The sequence below is a fragment of the Poeciliopsis prolifica genome, unplaced genomic scaffold, assembly GCF_027474105.1.
Source record: "Poeciliopsis prolifica strain line A6 unplaced genomic scaffold, Auburn_PproV2 SCAFFOLD005, whole genome shotgun sequence".
NCBI classification, from domain to species: domain Eukaryota; kingdom Metazoa; phylum Chordata; class Actinopteri; order Cyprinodontiformes; family Poeciliidae; genus Poeciliopsis; species Poeciliopsis prolifica.
The window spans coordinates 10214175-10228863 of NW_026562380.1; the positions used below are offsets into that span (position 1 = coordinate 10214175).

Below are 14689 nucleotides of genomic sequence, written 5' to 3' on the forward strand. Positions count from 1 at the left end.
TAGCACAAGTTGGGTTTCTGTGGTGTGATTTATCATCAATTACTAAATTTAATATACAGCTCTTAGAGACCAAAAGCAAAGAAGAAGAAAATTTCAAAAAAAGCTTCAGAAACTTAAGGGAAAATAGAGTGAACAAAATTTTTCTGAGAAAATTGAAGAAGGTATCATAAATAATCATTCAATTTAAGCACATCATAATCGTTTTGGCTTTTAGTTTTTCACATCATAGAGTAAGAGCCCTAAAGAAAGTAATACTTTAGGTTACTTTACTGCAACTGTGCTGCGAAACAGTCTCCTAGTAATTCTTCTTTGAAGAATCCTGCATCCTGCATTTATTGAGGGAGGCTGGTGAATAAAGAATAAACATACTGGTGGTAACAATCTCAATCTCAATCATGCAGAAAAAAAAAATGGAGGCTTGCAAACAACTTCAGTATAGGGTTAGGTATTATTTAGTATGATATAGTTACAATTTCGGATTTAATCATCAGTAAAAGTAATTTAAATTGTTTTCTTTTCTCAGTTACTTCTTATATTAGGTATTAAAACAAATGTATGTTTCTTCAGCCATGGCAGATTTACATAGATAGATAGATAGATAGATAGATAGATAGATAGATAGATAGATAGATAGATAGATAGATAGATAGATAGATAGATAGATAGATAGATAGATAGATAGATAGATAGATAGATAGATAGATAGATAGATAGATAGATAGATAGATAGATAGATAGATAGATAGATAGATAGATAGATAGATAGATAGATAGATAGATAGATAGATAGATAGATAGATAGATAGATAGATAGATAGATAGATAGATAGATAGATAGATAGATAGATAGATAGATAGATAGATAGATAGATAGATAGATAGATAGATATTCATACTGTAGTAACATCTGTTTAAGAAACTCTGAGCGGCCCCTTTAAATGATGAGCGTCCACATGTGCGTCAGCAGCCTGACACCTAGTGGACAGATAGTGACAACACAGATGGATGCACAGTAGCATAACCACACCCAGAAAACAACATGTGACCACTTCATTGATAAAATAAAATAATGTCTCGACTGGAAGTGGACAACGGATCTGTTTTACTGTTCGTTCACTCATAAAAGTCACAATTTTATTCGCAGGCAGGTGAATAAAGCAGGGTGCAATGCAGGGGTAGACCAACAGGTGGCAAAATCTGCTCACTTTATAGTGAATTAAGCTTTATCCTTGAATTAGGCCTCTGTGAATACACGTCCAACCACTTAATTAAGAGTAGGCTACCTGAATAATAATGAAAAAAGAAAACATCAAGCTAAAACACAGACATATGTACGAAATAGCAGTCGTTTCTTTATCGGTACTGCTGTTTTTTGTCATGACGAAAGGGAACAATAAATAAAATGTACAGGAATCATTTCGGGATCAAAAGCAGTTTGCGAGAACTGCTCTAAATGAGACGGACGCTGTTCAGAAAGAGCATTTAACTGTTTCCTGGTGACTTGAATGAGGAGCAAACAAAGGGAATGTGTGTATGAGAGACACGCAGACAGACAGACAGAGAGAGAGAGAGCGGGATCCTCCATCCTTCCTGGTGGGAGGTTTGAGATGAGCTGCGCAGAGCCGTCCAAACCGACGCATCTTCCTGGCCTGTCCCCCCTCCTCCTCTTCCCTTTCTGTCGGTCTCTCTCTTTTTCCTCCTTTCCTGTCTGACACTGGTCCACCTGAAGGGGAAGTGCACAAAGCCGAGAAGGAAATCCGACGCGTCCGCCGAGGTCCGTCCGTCCGTCCGTTCCGTCCGCGACATGTTGCGGTAAAAGGCCCACTAAAAGGGGATGTAGAGAAGGGGACCGAGGCACAGCGCCGTGTCTGCTCTGCTCTGCCCAGCCCGCTGCATCGCTGAGCGGCCTGCGAGCCTCACAAGATGTCGACCAGAACGCCATTGCCCACAGTGAACGAGCGTGACACCGAGAATGTAAGTGTCTTTCTTTTGCCCAGACATAGGAATGCAGAAGACAGGGAGCCCGAACAATGGTGTTCGGGAATAGGGTGGGTTTTTTAAAATTATTATTATTTATTGTGGAGCGCTCTGGTTAATGGCTTCTGGACGCTTCAGTGTTGCACAGCGACACCACCAATGAGCACTTAGTTTTCTTTTTCTTTCTTCCTTTCCCCTTACTGGGAATAAAAGCACGAGGCTCAAGTTAACCAGCCTAGAATAAAGCTGAAGCTCTGTTATGTTTGTCCTAGTTTCTCAAGCACAATAGCCCTAAACAACGCACTGCGTCAGTGAGGCTTTAAGGCAGAAGCGAAGCATCGGTGCTTAATATAAAGAATAAAATATTGTCTCCGTGTCCTTTGCGGGATATTTCCTCGCTTCACTCGTGCAGCTGTGGGAATTTTCTGTTCCTCAAAGTCAGTATGTGTCGGTGAAGGGGGGGAGGTTGTTGCCCTACTTTTCAGTTGCAGCGTTCGGTAGCATCGCAATGTGACATCCATCACCCATTGGGCCCTTTTGTAACTGCACACTCAGTGTAGAGGAGGAGGGAGAGTTACAGACAGGCTTTTATTAAGAGACATCACTGAAATCACGAGAGACCTCCCAGTGTGGGGGAATGTTTATGAACGGGCATTCATGTTTATTTCCCCCCATCCTGATCACAGCTCTTTTGTATCACGGCTCTTTTGAGATGATCTCTGATGAGGACTGAGCCGTGTTTGCTGACACTGGCTGTGACACATGAGGGTTCCTCTGATGCTTCCTGGAAACTGAAGCCTCCTCTTGCCATGTTGTTGACGTTGCCTGGAAATCACTGAAATGAGTTGCTTGAAAGGACAGTGTCATTTAATAATTAATAATTAAGAACACTGGCTTATGTTTTATTGCAGTGAACTTATATAAATGTTTGCAGCCTGTTTATTTTTTTGACATCTGTCAATAATAAGTTTTGCATATTTAGAAGAATTCCTGTGATCAAAAATCATTTAGATTAGTAGCGGGAACGTTTCATAGTTGGAAATTAAGACAAAACTATAGAGTTTAAAATGACCGTTTTATAAGTTTTGGCTTTGTGGCCAGCATGACAAAACAGCACCTTCTAGAACAACTCCAGTCTTCAAGAGCTGATGCATGTTAAGATGTTTTCTGGGTCCAATGTTCCTAAATCAAATCAGTGGCTCATTAGCATGCTGAGGAGGCAATTCTGCCATGCAGAACACTGGGTCTTGAAGACTGGAGTTGGTCGTCCCATTACAAACAACGAAGGACCCAACTTTACCTCAGATTTTCCTGAAGGTTTCAGACTTCTTAAATCCGAATGTATTCAAGGACAGACTGAGGTAGGTAGCCTAAAATGATCAAACTGATCATATTTACTTCCTTCTGTTTGGCCTTCCTGTTATCGACTGAAGTCTTGCTCTCTTACACCTTCTTACACCTTGTGAGGTTCTTCTGGTTTGAACCAATGGGTGATGCTGAAAAAAGCTCAAGTCTTTTTCACTTGGTAACATCATCCACACCAAAGAGTGTTGTTTTCAGCAGGATCTCTTAGGGCTTACAGATCAGAAAAAAAGTTAGAAAAGCTGAAACAGACCAATGTCTGTCAACAGCTAGAAACTTTATCCATCTCTCTTTGAGAATAGATGTATTTTAATCATCATGAACTTAAAAACAAATAAGGAAAGTATTTTTCCTTCAGCAGTATAGATAAATAGCTTAACAAAACTTCCTTTACATGATTATATTCCCTCTCAGACCATTATTAGATGCATTGCTGAGCACGGTTAATCTTCCGTAATGCATCAGCAGCTAATGTAAATGTCTGGAAAAAGCTGCTCCCACAGACATAGATTACTAGGTGGCTATTAAAGCCCCGTCTCAGCATCACTGCAAGGAGTCAGCCGGGCGACTCTGCATCCATACAAGCCCAGCTCCAAGCCCTGTAGGGCAAAATAGCAGCTAAACTCCATTGCATAAGACTCCATTACTTAGAGTGAGGTGAGTGGCTTTTAGACCACCAATAAAGAGCTCCCTCTCTCTCCTCTTGTGTCTGTGTATGTGCTTCTAAGGATGTGTGTTTTTTCTTTGGTATGGCCTCCCTGAGGACAGGATGTCATTGGCCAGCGACTAGAGACAACATTTGTACAGTATTTGAACATGAGAACTCACAGTCACTTCACTTTATTTATCTGGGTTTTTTAAAGTTTTTTTTTTACTGTAAGTACAGTTCTACTTGCAAAATGTTTGTGTGACGCTAGAGTGTGGACCTTCGCTGGCATCCTATCAAAAGTTTTCCCCGACTGTTTTGTTACCGCAAAACCGGCGAATGTGAACCTGTCTTGTAGATCTGAGTCTGTCAGGATGGAGGCTGGCAGAGGTGATGCACACACCCTGCAGGGTGTAGCATTTCCCCAGTGAAACAGGAACACGGGCGCCTGGGTAACCCGACCGAGGCTTTATTCTCCGGCGGGGTGTGGTGCTCGGGAGCAGAGGATCATGGGATCTTTGACCTGGACTGACATCAGCAGCTGTTGTAGAGGAGAGGAGGCAGGCCAGAGGAGACTGCGCCAGGCCTGCACCGTTGCTGCATTCACAACAAGCTGTTCACCTTCAAATCATGCTAAAGTTGTGGCTCTGTGCTACACATTTTGAAGATGTCATAATTTATATGTCTACTCTGATATTGAATCCTGCTTTGTGGGTGATTATGTGTTTATGTTTGGAAGGGACTGGACTGGTTTCCTCCTTCACAGTGTTAACAATTAACACAGAGAAAGTGCTAGAATTAAAAAAAATATTGAAGTATGACCTAAAAAATCCTTCACATACTTTGTTTGAATTTAGCATCTTTATTCACATAGCTTGTGGTTGACATTACTCATTAGTGCAATTATTAATTTTGCAGAATAAGTAACAACAAAATAACTTCAGTGGAGATATTTTGCCTTCATTAGCCTTTAGCCTTTTAGTTAGTTGAATTAGGATGCATATTCACATCTTAGAGGAGAGGAGGAGAGTGGAGCTGTAGGCAATCTCACACAGTAAAACTTGTTGGGAAAGGTTAAAAGCTTTTAAAATGTAGAAGTACATTTTTACAAAGTAGGAGGAGTTAAGAATATTTTTTTTGTCAGATTTATGGGTTGTTAGCATCTCATGCTTTTTGTGTTTAGATTTTTGTGTCCCATTTTGAATGTCCTTGTGTTGAGTGTTTTTAGCTTCTGTGAGCATTTTTGTGAAATATGCTTTATAAACACCACACACTTTTTACTTTAAAAGCATATTTTCAGGCACTAAGAGGAAATATTGTCGTGTGGCCAACAATAGTCGAGGTTAAAGTTATAAGTTTAGTGCAGCTAAAAAATCATGTATGAAGCCACAATTGACTTTGCAGAAGGTATGTTGTATTCTAGAAAGTTTCTAGGACAAAACTTCCTGGAAGTATTCTGGTGCATCATTCTTTTATGAAGAAAACCCTTTGTGTACCTTTGTTAGCTAAAATCTGAATCATGTGTTTCTGAATGGATGAACCAGAAATACTTTGCTGGTAAAACAAATGCTCTGGTGCAGAACATTAAACACATATTTTCATGGAACAAGCACATATCCTCCTGTGAAGTATGAATTGATCACACATTATGCTTGTGATGAGAAAAGTCACACAAATAATCTTTTGTAGAGCTGGACCAATTAGACTTTGGTTGTTGATTTCTGTTCTCAGACTTGTCCAAAACCTCTGACTGTCCAAGACCAAAATGATTCTGATTTCTCTTTAACAGCTGTAATGTTTTTAGCATGAATATCAAACCACTTTGTCAGAGAGCAGTTGCTTTTAGCCATGGTTTTGCAATTATTTTTAGAGGCAAAATTATTTTGCAATTGAGTATGACTATCATACTATTGCGTGACTATCATAAAAACATGAGACAGTTTCTTCTTCACACTGCAGATTAACTCTGATATTTCCGAAACATTTCCATCTCCAGCAATTTCCATGTCAGTCGTTAGCTTGAAATGATCAAACAGATTACCTTTGCTGCACTGTTCAGCCTTCCTGTTATCTACTGAAGTCTTGCTCTCGCTTTCTCACCGAACATTTCTGATCATCAGCTGATCCCTCTGTTAATCTCAAGCCTTTTCCTTTCAGTTTGAATGTAAAATACAAAGCAAATACAGAAGCAGACAATTTGCTCCCAAAACACATACGAGTTATTTGAAACTAGAAGCTGGCAATTTTTAAAAGCCATTAGTTTTCACACCAGGGACTCGTCCTTTAGGATTGGTGAGGCTCCAAAGAGGAGTGCAGGAAGAATGCGGGGAAATCTCCCAGTCACGGATGTGCAGAGTCCAACACAAAGCGTTCAGAGGCTCTGACACTAAGTACTTTCTAAACTGACTACACAGAGTTTACTATTGATGTTTCAGACAGTGAGCGTGTTCAGGAGCCCTTAGCCAGTATTTCTACTTTTCAGTTAATATGAATGAATGAAAAGTAATACCTGATACACACCTTTGTCCACTTTCTGTATTCATAACTTTTTTTCACTATGGAGGTTTGTATCCTTGACGAGAACTACTTTTATTATATTAAGTAATAAGTCTACAGCAACCCCAGTGATACTAGATACCTGAATATTTACATTGAATTTACAAATAAAGAGGTGCCTGGTCTGTCCTCCTTTGACAGCTGTACAAAAGATTGTTTCAAGTTTTCTTTACTTATGATCTGTGAACCCAAATTGCTTTAAGATGAAGTTGCAGAGTAATTTTGTCAATCTCCATGTGTGCCTTCCTTGCAGGTCTCATCAGTGGACGGCTTTGTTGAGCCTCCAGCTCCCCCAACAAAGTCTGCGAGTCGTCACAGCCTGCCACGATGTCGCAACTCTTTCACCTCCACAGACGAGCAGCCTCATATCGGCAACTACCGCCTCCTTAAGACCATAGGAAAGGGGAACTTTGCCAAAGTGAAGCTAGCAAGGCACATTCTGACTGGGAGAGAGGTGAGACAAATTTACAAAACTGCAGCTAAATGGTCATGCAGCTCCACACTATTCAGTTTTATTTATTTTTTCTTATTTAAAACAAGCCCAATTTTTCCTTCTATGTCATCTAATTCTGCACTGGTTTGTGTTGCTTTATCACATGAAACCCCGGACATTTCTGCTGTTTGTGGTTGTAATGTATGAAAATATTTAAGGGATGTGAATACTTTTGCAAGATGTTGTACGGTTGTTTTAAATTTTTCCAAATCCATTTGAGCCTCAGATAGATTTTCAGATTTGCAATCCAAAAAACATACGGGGGGGGAACACACACACACCAAGTATGTCTTGTAAATTTAGATGCAAGTTAAATAAAGATGAGGTACACATTTTTCTTTGCATTATTGATCTTCTTGCTCGATTTATTTTGATGCACATCTATTTTCCTTTCACACACAAAGGCAGGCTTGCACAGACTTCACCTGTCGGGGTGATGGTGTGTGTTTATAATTACACATTCTATGTACCTCATAGGTGCTCTCATGTTGGCATCCTTTAACCTTCTCAGTTTCATAAAGTCCAAGGCTTTATCAGAGTATTAAAAACACAGCTTGTCTCTCAGGTCTAACGGGTACAAGTGTGTCAGCCTCGTGGCTTTCAATGCTAATGCTAAACAAGCAGTTTGTGTGTGTGACGCCTGGTGCTGGGGGAGAAGGTCATGCTCTGGTTTGTGTGTGTGAAAGGCTTTGCTGGCTCATCAAAATGCAAAGACATGGACAAGAGGTGGAGGGAGAATAGATGGAAAAAACAGAACCCGGAAAAACTGATGCAATCTTACTGAAGTAATGCCCTACCATACATTTTAAGTTGAACTGCAACTTAAAATGTATCTAGACAAACAGTTGGATTATTACTGTAAAGTTGATAGGTTTTTAGACTTATTTTATTTATTTATGGGCTTATGCTTTTTCCCCTGATCTACCACTTTTTTTGACATCTGATCAGATTTTTGACAGTTTCCTTGGTATGAAGCATCCATGCACTAACAAGATGCTGTGAGCTGGCAGAAACAGCAGCTTCTCTCTCCTTCTGTGCCTCTAGAGATCTGGTGATAGAAATATTTCAGGTGACTCACTTTCATCATGTTTACAGATCTGCTCTGCACACTGTCTGTGAAAGAGGCAGATTCTCCAGAATGGATGATGACATTGGTGCTGCTTGCTCTGACACCTTGTGCTTCACTTATTGCTCACTAAGCTACAGCTAATCAAAAGCTTGCTATGAATCCAGCAGCAGAAATTAGTTCCCCACTCATGTCTGCTAAAATATTGATCTTTGCTTCAAGAATTTTCAAGAATGATATGTCATCCTAATATATAGGATGACATATTTGTTAGCCTGTCTGTAGAGATGACTACCTCCATCAGATTGTGTTCACCAAACCAGGAAGCATAAAAATATACAAAACTAAAATCTGCTGCAGAGGAAGCCTGGTTTGACATTGTGCAATTGTGTGTAATTTTCTTCAAAATATTCCCAATTTTGCAGTAAATGTTAAATTTTTGTGTAATTTAATCTTGACCCGTTTCCTCATTCTGTTCTGAATTGTGAATGGACATCATGATGCAGGTAGCTAGCAATGCGGCTACCTCATTGTGCAGATCTGCCATTAAATGTTTTATCTGTCAGGTCTTTCAGGAACAATTGAAGAAGGAAAAAAAACTGCCTTCAGAATGACAGTACAGTTTTCAAATCCATAACCATCTCTTTCTGGGGACAGGTGCCATAGTTTGCTGCTGTCTTTCAGCACTCTGAACGTTAAACTCGTTTGCATAATTAGACCCATGTAGGTATTTGTTTTCTTCTACCGGCGACTGAATATACTTGAAGACTTGTTTCCGTATTTTTTTTGCCAGGAATTGCTGCCTCAGGGAGAAGATATTAACTTGCAGCTAAAAAAATGAAACATTTACTCCAACCCCTCCAAACACTTCCTGTCCTGTCATAAATAGATAGATAAGCACAAGATGCAAATTTGGCTATAAACAGTTAAAAACGTATCAGTCTTCGATACCTCTGCATGATTATGCTGTTTTTTAACTGCTACCCATGTTCAGTTTATTGCAAACTAAACGTATAGAAACATCTGCAGACACGATAAATATTTAGCTTTTCTTTTAAATTCTTGTGCAACCACAGCGAAAATAATAGATGGGTTTATAATTTGTTTTCTGTCTGTTAACTTTATTTAAGGGCACCACTGTATCATAGTTTTTAAAACACTTAATGTTTAAAGCTGCTGTTTAGAATTTCAGATTTCTCACATGCAGCACACAGAGCAACTTAAGTGAGTGGAGATTTGCAAACAAGAACACAGAGTTGCAGGAGTTCATGTCAATATGGAGGAGCTAAAATCAATCATATATTTGCAGGAGATGCTTGCATTTATTATTCATAATCTGCTTTGATCTACAGCTGAGAGTAAGAAACATTATGTGCTTCTTGTGCATTTGATGTGTTGTAACGCTAATATTGATTTCAAATACTGCTGTCTCTTTTTAGTAGCAGGGATACTGATCTGTTCATTGTGTAACTGTGTCCTAAATCATGCACCAGTGCTTCTGTAGCAAGAGCTCAGAGGAAAATAGGTGCAGGACACCATTTGAGGTGCCTTTAGCACTTAAGTGGTGACACAACTAAATTTTCCCTCCACGTCTTCCGCTTGACTCTGCACACGTTTCGATGCGTGCACGATGACGGGGCCGGCGTTCTGCACCGAGCATATGGCCGCTGAGTTACAAACGATCTGCATAATTAAGAGATGCACACTGGCCTTCTGTCGCTGTGGAGTTTAATTATTCACCCCCAGACCATTGGCGTGAGCAGACGGATGCAGCACGTTTAATGCAAACTTTGTGTCATCCATCCACGTCATTGTCAAATGAGATTAAAAGGATTATATCAGAACATTGTGTGACAATGAAAACATCTCCTGCAAACTGAAAAATGCCAGAATGAGAGGGAAAGGATCATTTTTAACATTTAACAGGCCAACATTGAAAGTCTGAACACGGTTCGCAGGAAGTTGAAAGTCTCAGAGAATACCTGCCCACCTAAGATGAGCTGCAAATAGACCCCGCCTGCACACTTTGTTTCTTTACTCTGTGAGCCTTGGCTCTCTTTCTGCCTCTGCAGGACTGTGTTTTGTTCACCAGCTCCACATCAGCGTCATTATGGGGTGTAGCTTCCGGCGTTTGATGAAATTGAATCTCGGCGCTGGTCTTGGGGAAACCCTGTTCGTGATGAATAACCTGCATTCTCTGTGCCATGACTCAGCATTTTGCTTGCTGTTTTTTTTTCCCACTTAATGTGCTGCTTGGGGTCTGAGGCACAATCTGCACCCATCGAAGCATGCATATTAGGCACTCAGAAGGCCCCAGTAAAAGTCATTAGAAATTGTAACTCTGGCTGTCATACTATCTCCAGAAGCAGTTTATCTTCTGACAATTGAGCTTACACAGGGACAAAGGAAGTGTGGAAGATGGTCTCACAATTAAACCAAGCTTTTAATTTCAAACAGTGACCTGAAAAAGGAGAACCTCTATCCCCAGAAAACAACGTTAAACATGCAATAAAAGAAATAAACCTTTGCTGTCGTTTCTAGTGTGATATTTTTATTTGAAGATGAGAAATGTTTACATCAATTTTAATTCATTATGTTTATTGATTGCCAGTTCACAAAAATCAGCACATTTTACAAAATGAACAGGTCTGATTTATACCAGTGATATAGAATGCAATCTTCCAACTTCAAATTCATCCAATTCATTCCTTTACAGTCGGATAGTCAGATTTGGGTCTAATTATATACAGTTACTATTTTTACAGTAGAGCCCAATTAAGTCGACTGGTAAAAAATTACCTGAGGAATCCCAGCAGATCGCATCAATTCTTTGACTTTGACCCTGAGCAAGCACAGAGTGACAGTGGAGAGGAACCACTTTCTCTTAACAGGAAGAACACATGCATCTGCGCAGCTTTATGAAGGGTTATAAATGAATCGTGGTAGTGTTCTTTTAAATACAAAAATTTGCCCTGGGAGTCTAAACATCCAGTCTAAACCAAGATTGCACATTATTCATAAAACGGACCACTTTAATAAAAAAAATAAACACTTTAACTGCTTACCTACTTGCTTCAATTCATTAGTAAAGCATAATGTATGTGCTGTTTGATTTTATTGAGTTCTGAGTAGCAGCAGTTACTGTCAGCTGTACACAAAGGCTGTAGGAAAAGGAGAAACATTAAAAATGATTAAAGCTGTTTGGAATTTTTTGATGAAATGAAAAATAGAGCAATAAATAATCCTCAATCTTTGTTCTTTTTGAAGTGGTGCTGTCCAATTCAGTTCTTCTGGAATCCTGCACATGTTGGAGCTTTCCCTGCCTGAACACTTGATTTGAGTGAATGGGTCGTTAGCAGTCTCCTGCAGAATTTAACAGCTTAGCTGGTAATTTAACTAATTGATCCTACAGGTGTGCTAAAGCATGGAAACCAGAGAAAACATGCAGAACTCTGGCCCCTGAGGACCAAACACGCAAGTTTTTTTTTTTTTTAAACATTGAAAAGGAACAAGTTATCAATTGTATATAAAAACATAAATGTAACAGTTTCAGCTCTTGCCCTTTCCAAGAGATTTAGTATGTTAATATTCAGATACCTCTTTAGGGAGATGAGATTTTTTTTTTTTTTTTTTCAATTGCAAAAATGTGGGAGGCCAATAAAGACCATCAACCTCTGTAGCCTATAAGCACCCAACATTATCCAACAGATCAGCACTGCATTACCTTTACCCTGAGACATGGCTAAAATTAATTTTGGCCTAATTGTCTGTGGTTGGACCACAAAACAGCCGCTATTCATAACAATGTTGACACTTAGCTCTTTGTGGTAGAGGAAAAAAACACTTTAAGTAGTTGTTTTTTGTTCAGGGACAATAGGCTTGTATGCATTTCACAAGCACTCGAGTGTAATCGCATCAGATTGTTGAAAGTGCTCCGTCAATCTCTTATCAGCATATTGTGTGGGCTCGCCGGTGACTCTGCAGTATTGCTCAGCTCGTGGTTTCGTGAAAGCTGCTGAGCTCTGAGAAAGTGAGGAGAGAGTGTCTGTTTCACTGTGCACTTTGGGGTGATTATGGCGAAGGAGAGATCAGCTTGCTGCCAGCAGTCAATCGCTGCACTGACCTGACTGCTGTACATGTATAGTTCACCTACATTAGTCCAGTGTATGTATGCTGCTCTTTGTCTGTGCTGACAGAATATTCATACTATGTAGAACAGAATTTTCTTTTAACACACAAACAGGTCTTGTTTTAATCTCATTAATTAGCTTATCTTTTTCTCCTTCTTTCTTTCTTCCTCTAGGTAGCGGTGAAAATTATAGACAAAACCCAGCTGAACCCGACCAGTCTACAGAAGGTGAGTTGGTGTTTTATTGCCACTTGGAAACACTAATGTCTTGGTTACAGCGCTCACAGTCTTTTCCATTAGTCATTCCCGGACTCCTGCTGCTCTGTTTCTCTGCTCTTTGAACTCAGGATGCGCTGTTTTACATAATGTAATCAGATGTAGTCAGGAGAGATCACAAGGCACGTTTAAACCTCAGTCTCCCTGCTTTTTCGCTCTTGGCTCTGTTGGTTTGTGGAGAAGAGCGGCTAAAAATACACCTGCTGGCCTGGTTGTCACTTGTCTGGCAGTCAGGACCAATTAGAACAAAGAGCTTGGACAAATTGCCAAGTCACAGTTGTGATCTTTCAGCTGATTACACATATGTGGTTCCATATATCTTTACATAAATAGTTGAATCTTACGGTAGTTTATATTTTGTGGCATGAAAGCAGTCGCTGCTGCTTTATCCATGTAACATCACCTACTGTAAGTCTAAAAATAAACCATGTGTGCAAGGATCTGAGGAATTCATCTCATGGTCGTGACTTTGTCCTAGCTGTGCTCGCTCTGGCTGCTCTTTGTCTTTCTGTGCCTTGTAATAACAGGAAAAAAGCCTTATTGTACATCCAGCGGAGCCATAGAATTTATAGTGTCGGCTGCATTTACTGCACCACTGATGAAAGTGTGTAAATTATTTAAAACAAGTCGCACTGGAAAACAGCAACCAAAGATCTAAATCATGTAATTTGGGTACATTTGTAAAAAAAACAACAAAAAAAAAAACAATCCACATGTAGAAAAATAACTCAACAAACTCACTAGTTCCACAGTTATTGTACAGATATTTGCCTGTTTGATCTAAATGAGGAGTCAGAAACTTTTCCAATCCAAGGAAACATTAAGTTTGCCAATGGCTGCATAGATAATGGGCCTTTGGAAAAATAAAAAATGGCAAGCTTTCAAAAGTCTTAACATTTTTTAGAAGTTAAAGTACCACATTTTTTTCTTCTTCTAAGTTTTAGAACAAAAATAATTACATCTTTACATAACAGAAGGAATGTTTTACTGATTAGGACATTCAATGCTTTTTAGAATATAAGGAGAAAACTTAGTATGTGGCACAATGACAAAAACAAAATGCTAAATAAGCTGTTTTTATTCCCTTGCACCATTAGTGCAGCTCCTTTAATAGATTTATATGGAAATGTTTTATAAAATCTCACATTAAACTCCTTAAACTACAAGTGTACTTTTTTTCATGTCAAAATACTGATCCATTTCATCGCAGCTTTTACTAGCCTGGATGGTTCTTAAAATGCTTTACCAGTACCTTTTTAGATATTTGTATAAACGTCTGTGAGCAGTTAACATTGAGATTCAGACATTTGTTGATGTTCCAAAGAAAAGTTGTTTTCCAAATTTAACGCAAACTGTTTAACTGATTTAGAGCTATTAGCAACTAGTGGGTAAAAAAAGAAAAATAAAATTAAGCAAATTGATCTTTGGTTCATCAGAAAACTCTCCAAAGAGAAGTGCAGAAAAGTAAACTTTCCAGAGCAACTTGAATTGGAGAACAGTGAGCCAGGAACAACCAGTGGTGTCTCCATGTGGCTAACTAATATTAGAAATGCAAGCTAATAATATATTTCTTCTCCACTTCATTTACTCTCAGAAACTGTAAAAAGTTTTGTATAGAAAGCTACATATTACTGTGTTTATGCAGCGTTTTATGAGAAACCCATTATTACAAATAATTTGTTTTTACTGTTCAGCACCAAGTTGTATCTGCCATGTTGGATTTTGAGGTTTGGTCTGGGAGAATTCTCAAACTTTCCCACTAAAAGTTGAAGGAGTTTTTCCTTTTAATTATTTTAATTATTCCAACTTGAAAATGTGGAATTTCCATCCTTGGAATCTGTTGACTGCACTGTAGCCTTTAACCAAGGCTAGCAGATCCTCTTCACTAAGTATATGATGCTTTTTGAAAGTTGTTTTTAAGTTTCATTTCAAATCCATTTAACGGTTTGTTGCTGAAAAGCTGAGTCTTGATCTCATTCAGTGAAGCACACTGTTCCATGACATTTTGAATTCCCCACGTTTACACTTTTAATGCTTGGACTGATGAGACTTTTTATTTTCTGTCAACATGACTGAACAACAACGTGGAGTGTGTATAGTGTGTAATGCTTAGTATGGAGACTTGATCTTTTATGCATTTCTCTAATGGGGAGCTTTGGACATTTTTTTTGTCTCTCCCGTACC

The 14689-nt window shown here is 39.1% G+C and overlaps 1 protein-coding gene across 4 annotated transcripts in view; it reads left to right on the forward strand.

Annotated features, from left to right (window-relative positions):
• The first annotated feature begins 1576 nt into the window (after positions 1–1576).
• mark1 (MAP/microtubule affinity-regulating kinase 1) overlaps positions 1577–14689 on the forward strand; it is a 35099-nt gene continuing 21986 nt past the window's right edge. For 2 of the 4 annotated variants that reach the window (XM_055029328.1, XM_055029329.1), the window contains exons 1-3: positions 1578–1974; positions 6795–6995; positions 12404–12457. In XM_055029328.1, the coding sequence (XP_054885303.1) occupies positions 1924–1974; positions 6795–6995; positions 12404–12457 (306 nt within the window). In that variant the 5' untranslated portion in view covers positions 1578–1923. Of the gene's footprint in view, positions 1975–6794; positions 6996–12403; positions 12458–14689 lie in introns of all 4 variants that reach the window. The other 2 variants (XM_055029327.1, XM_055029330.1) reach the window with 2 other exon arrangements.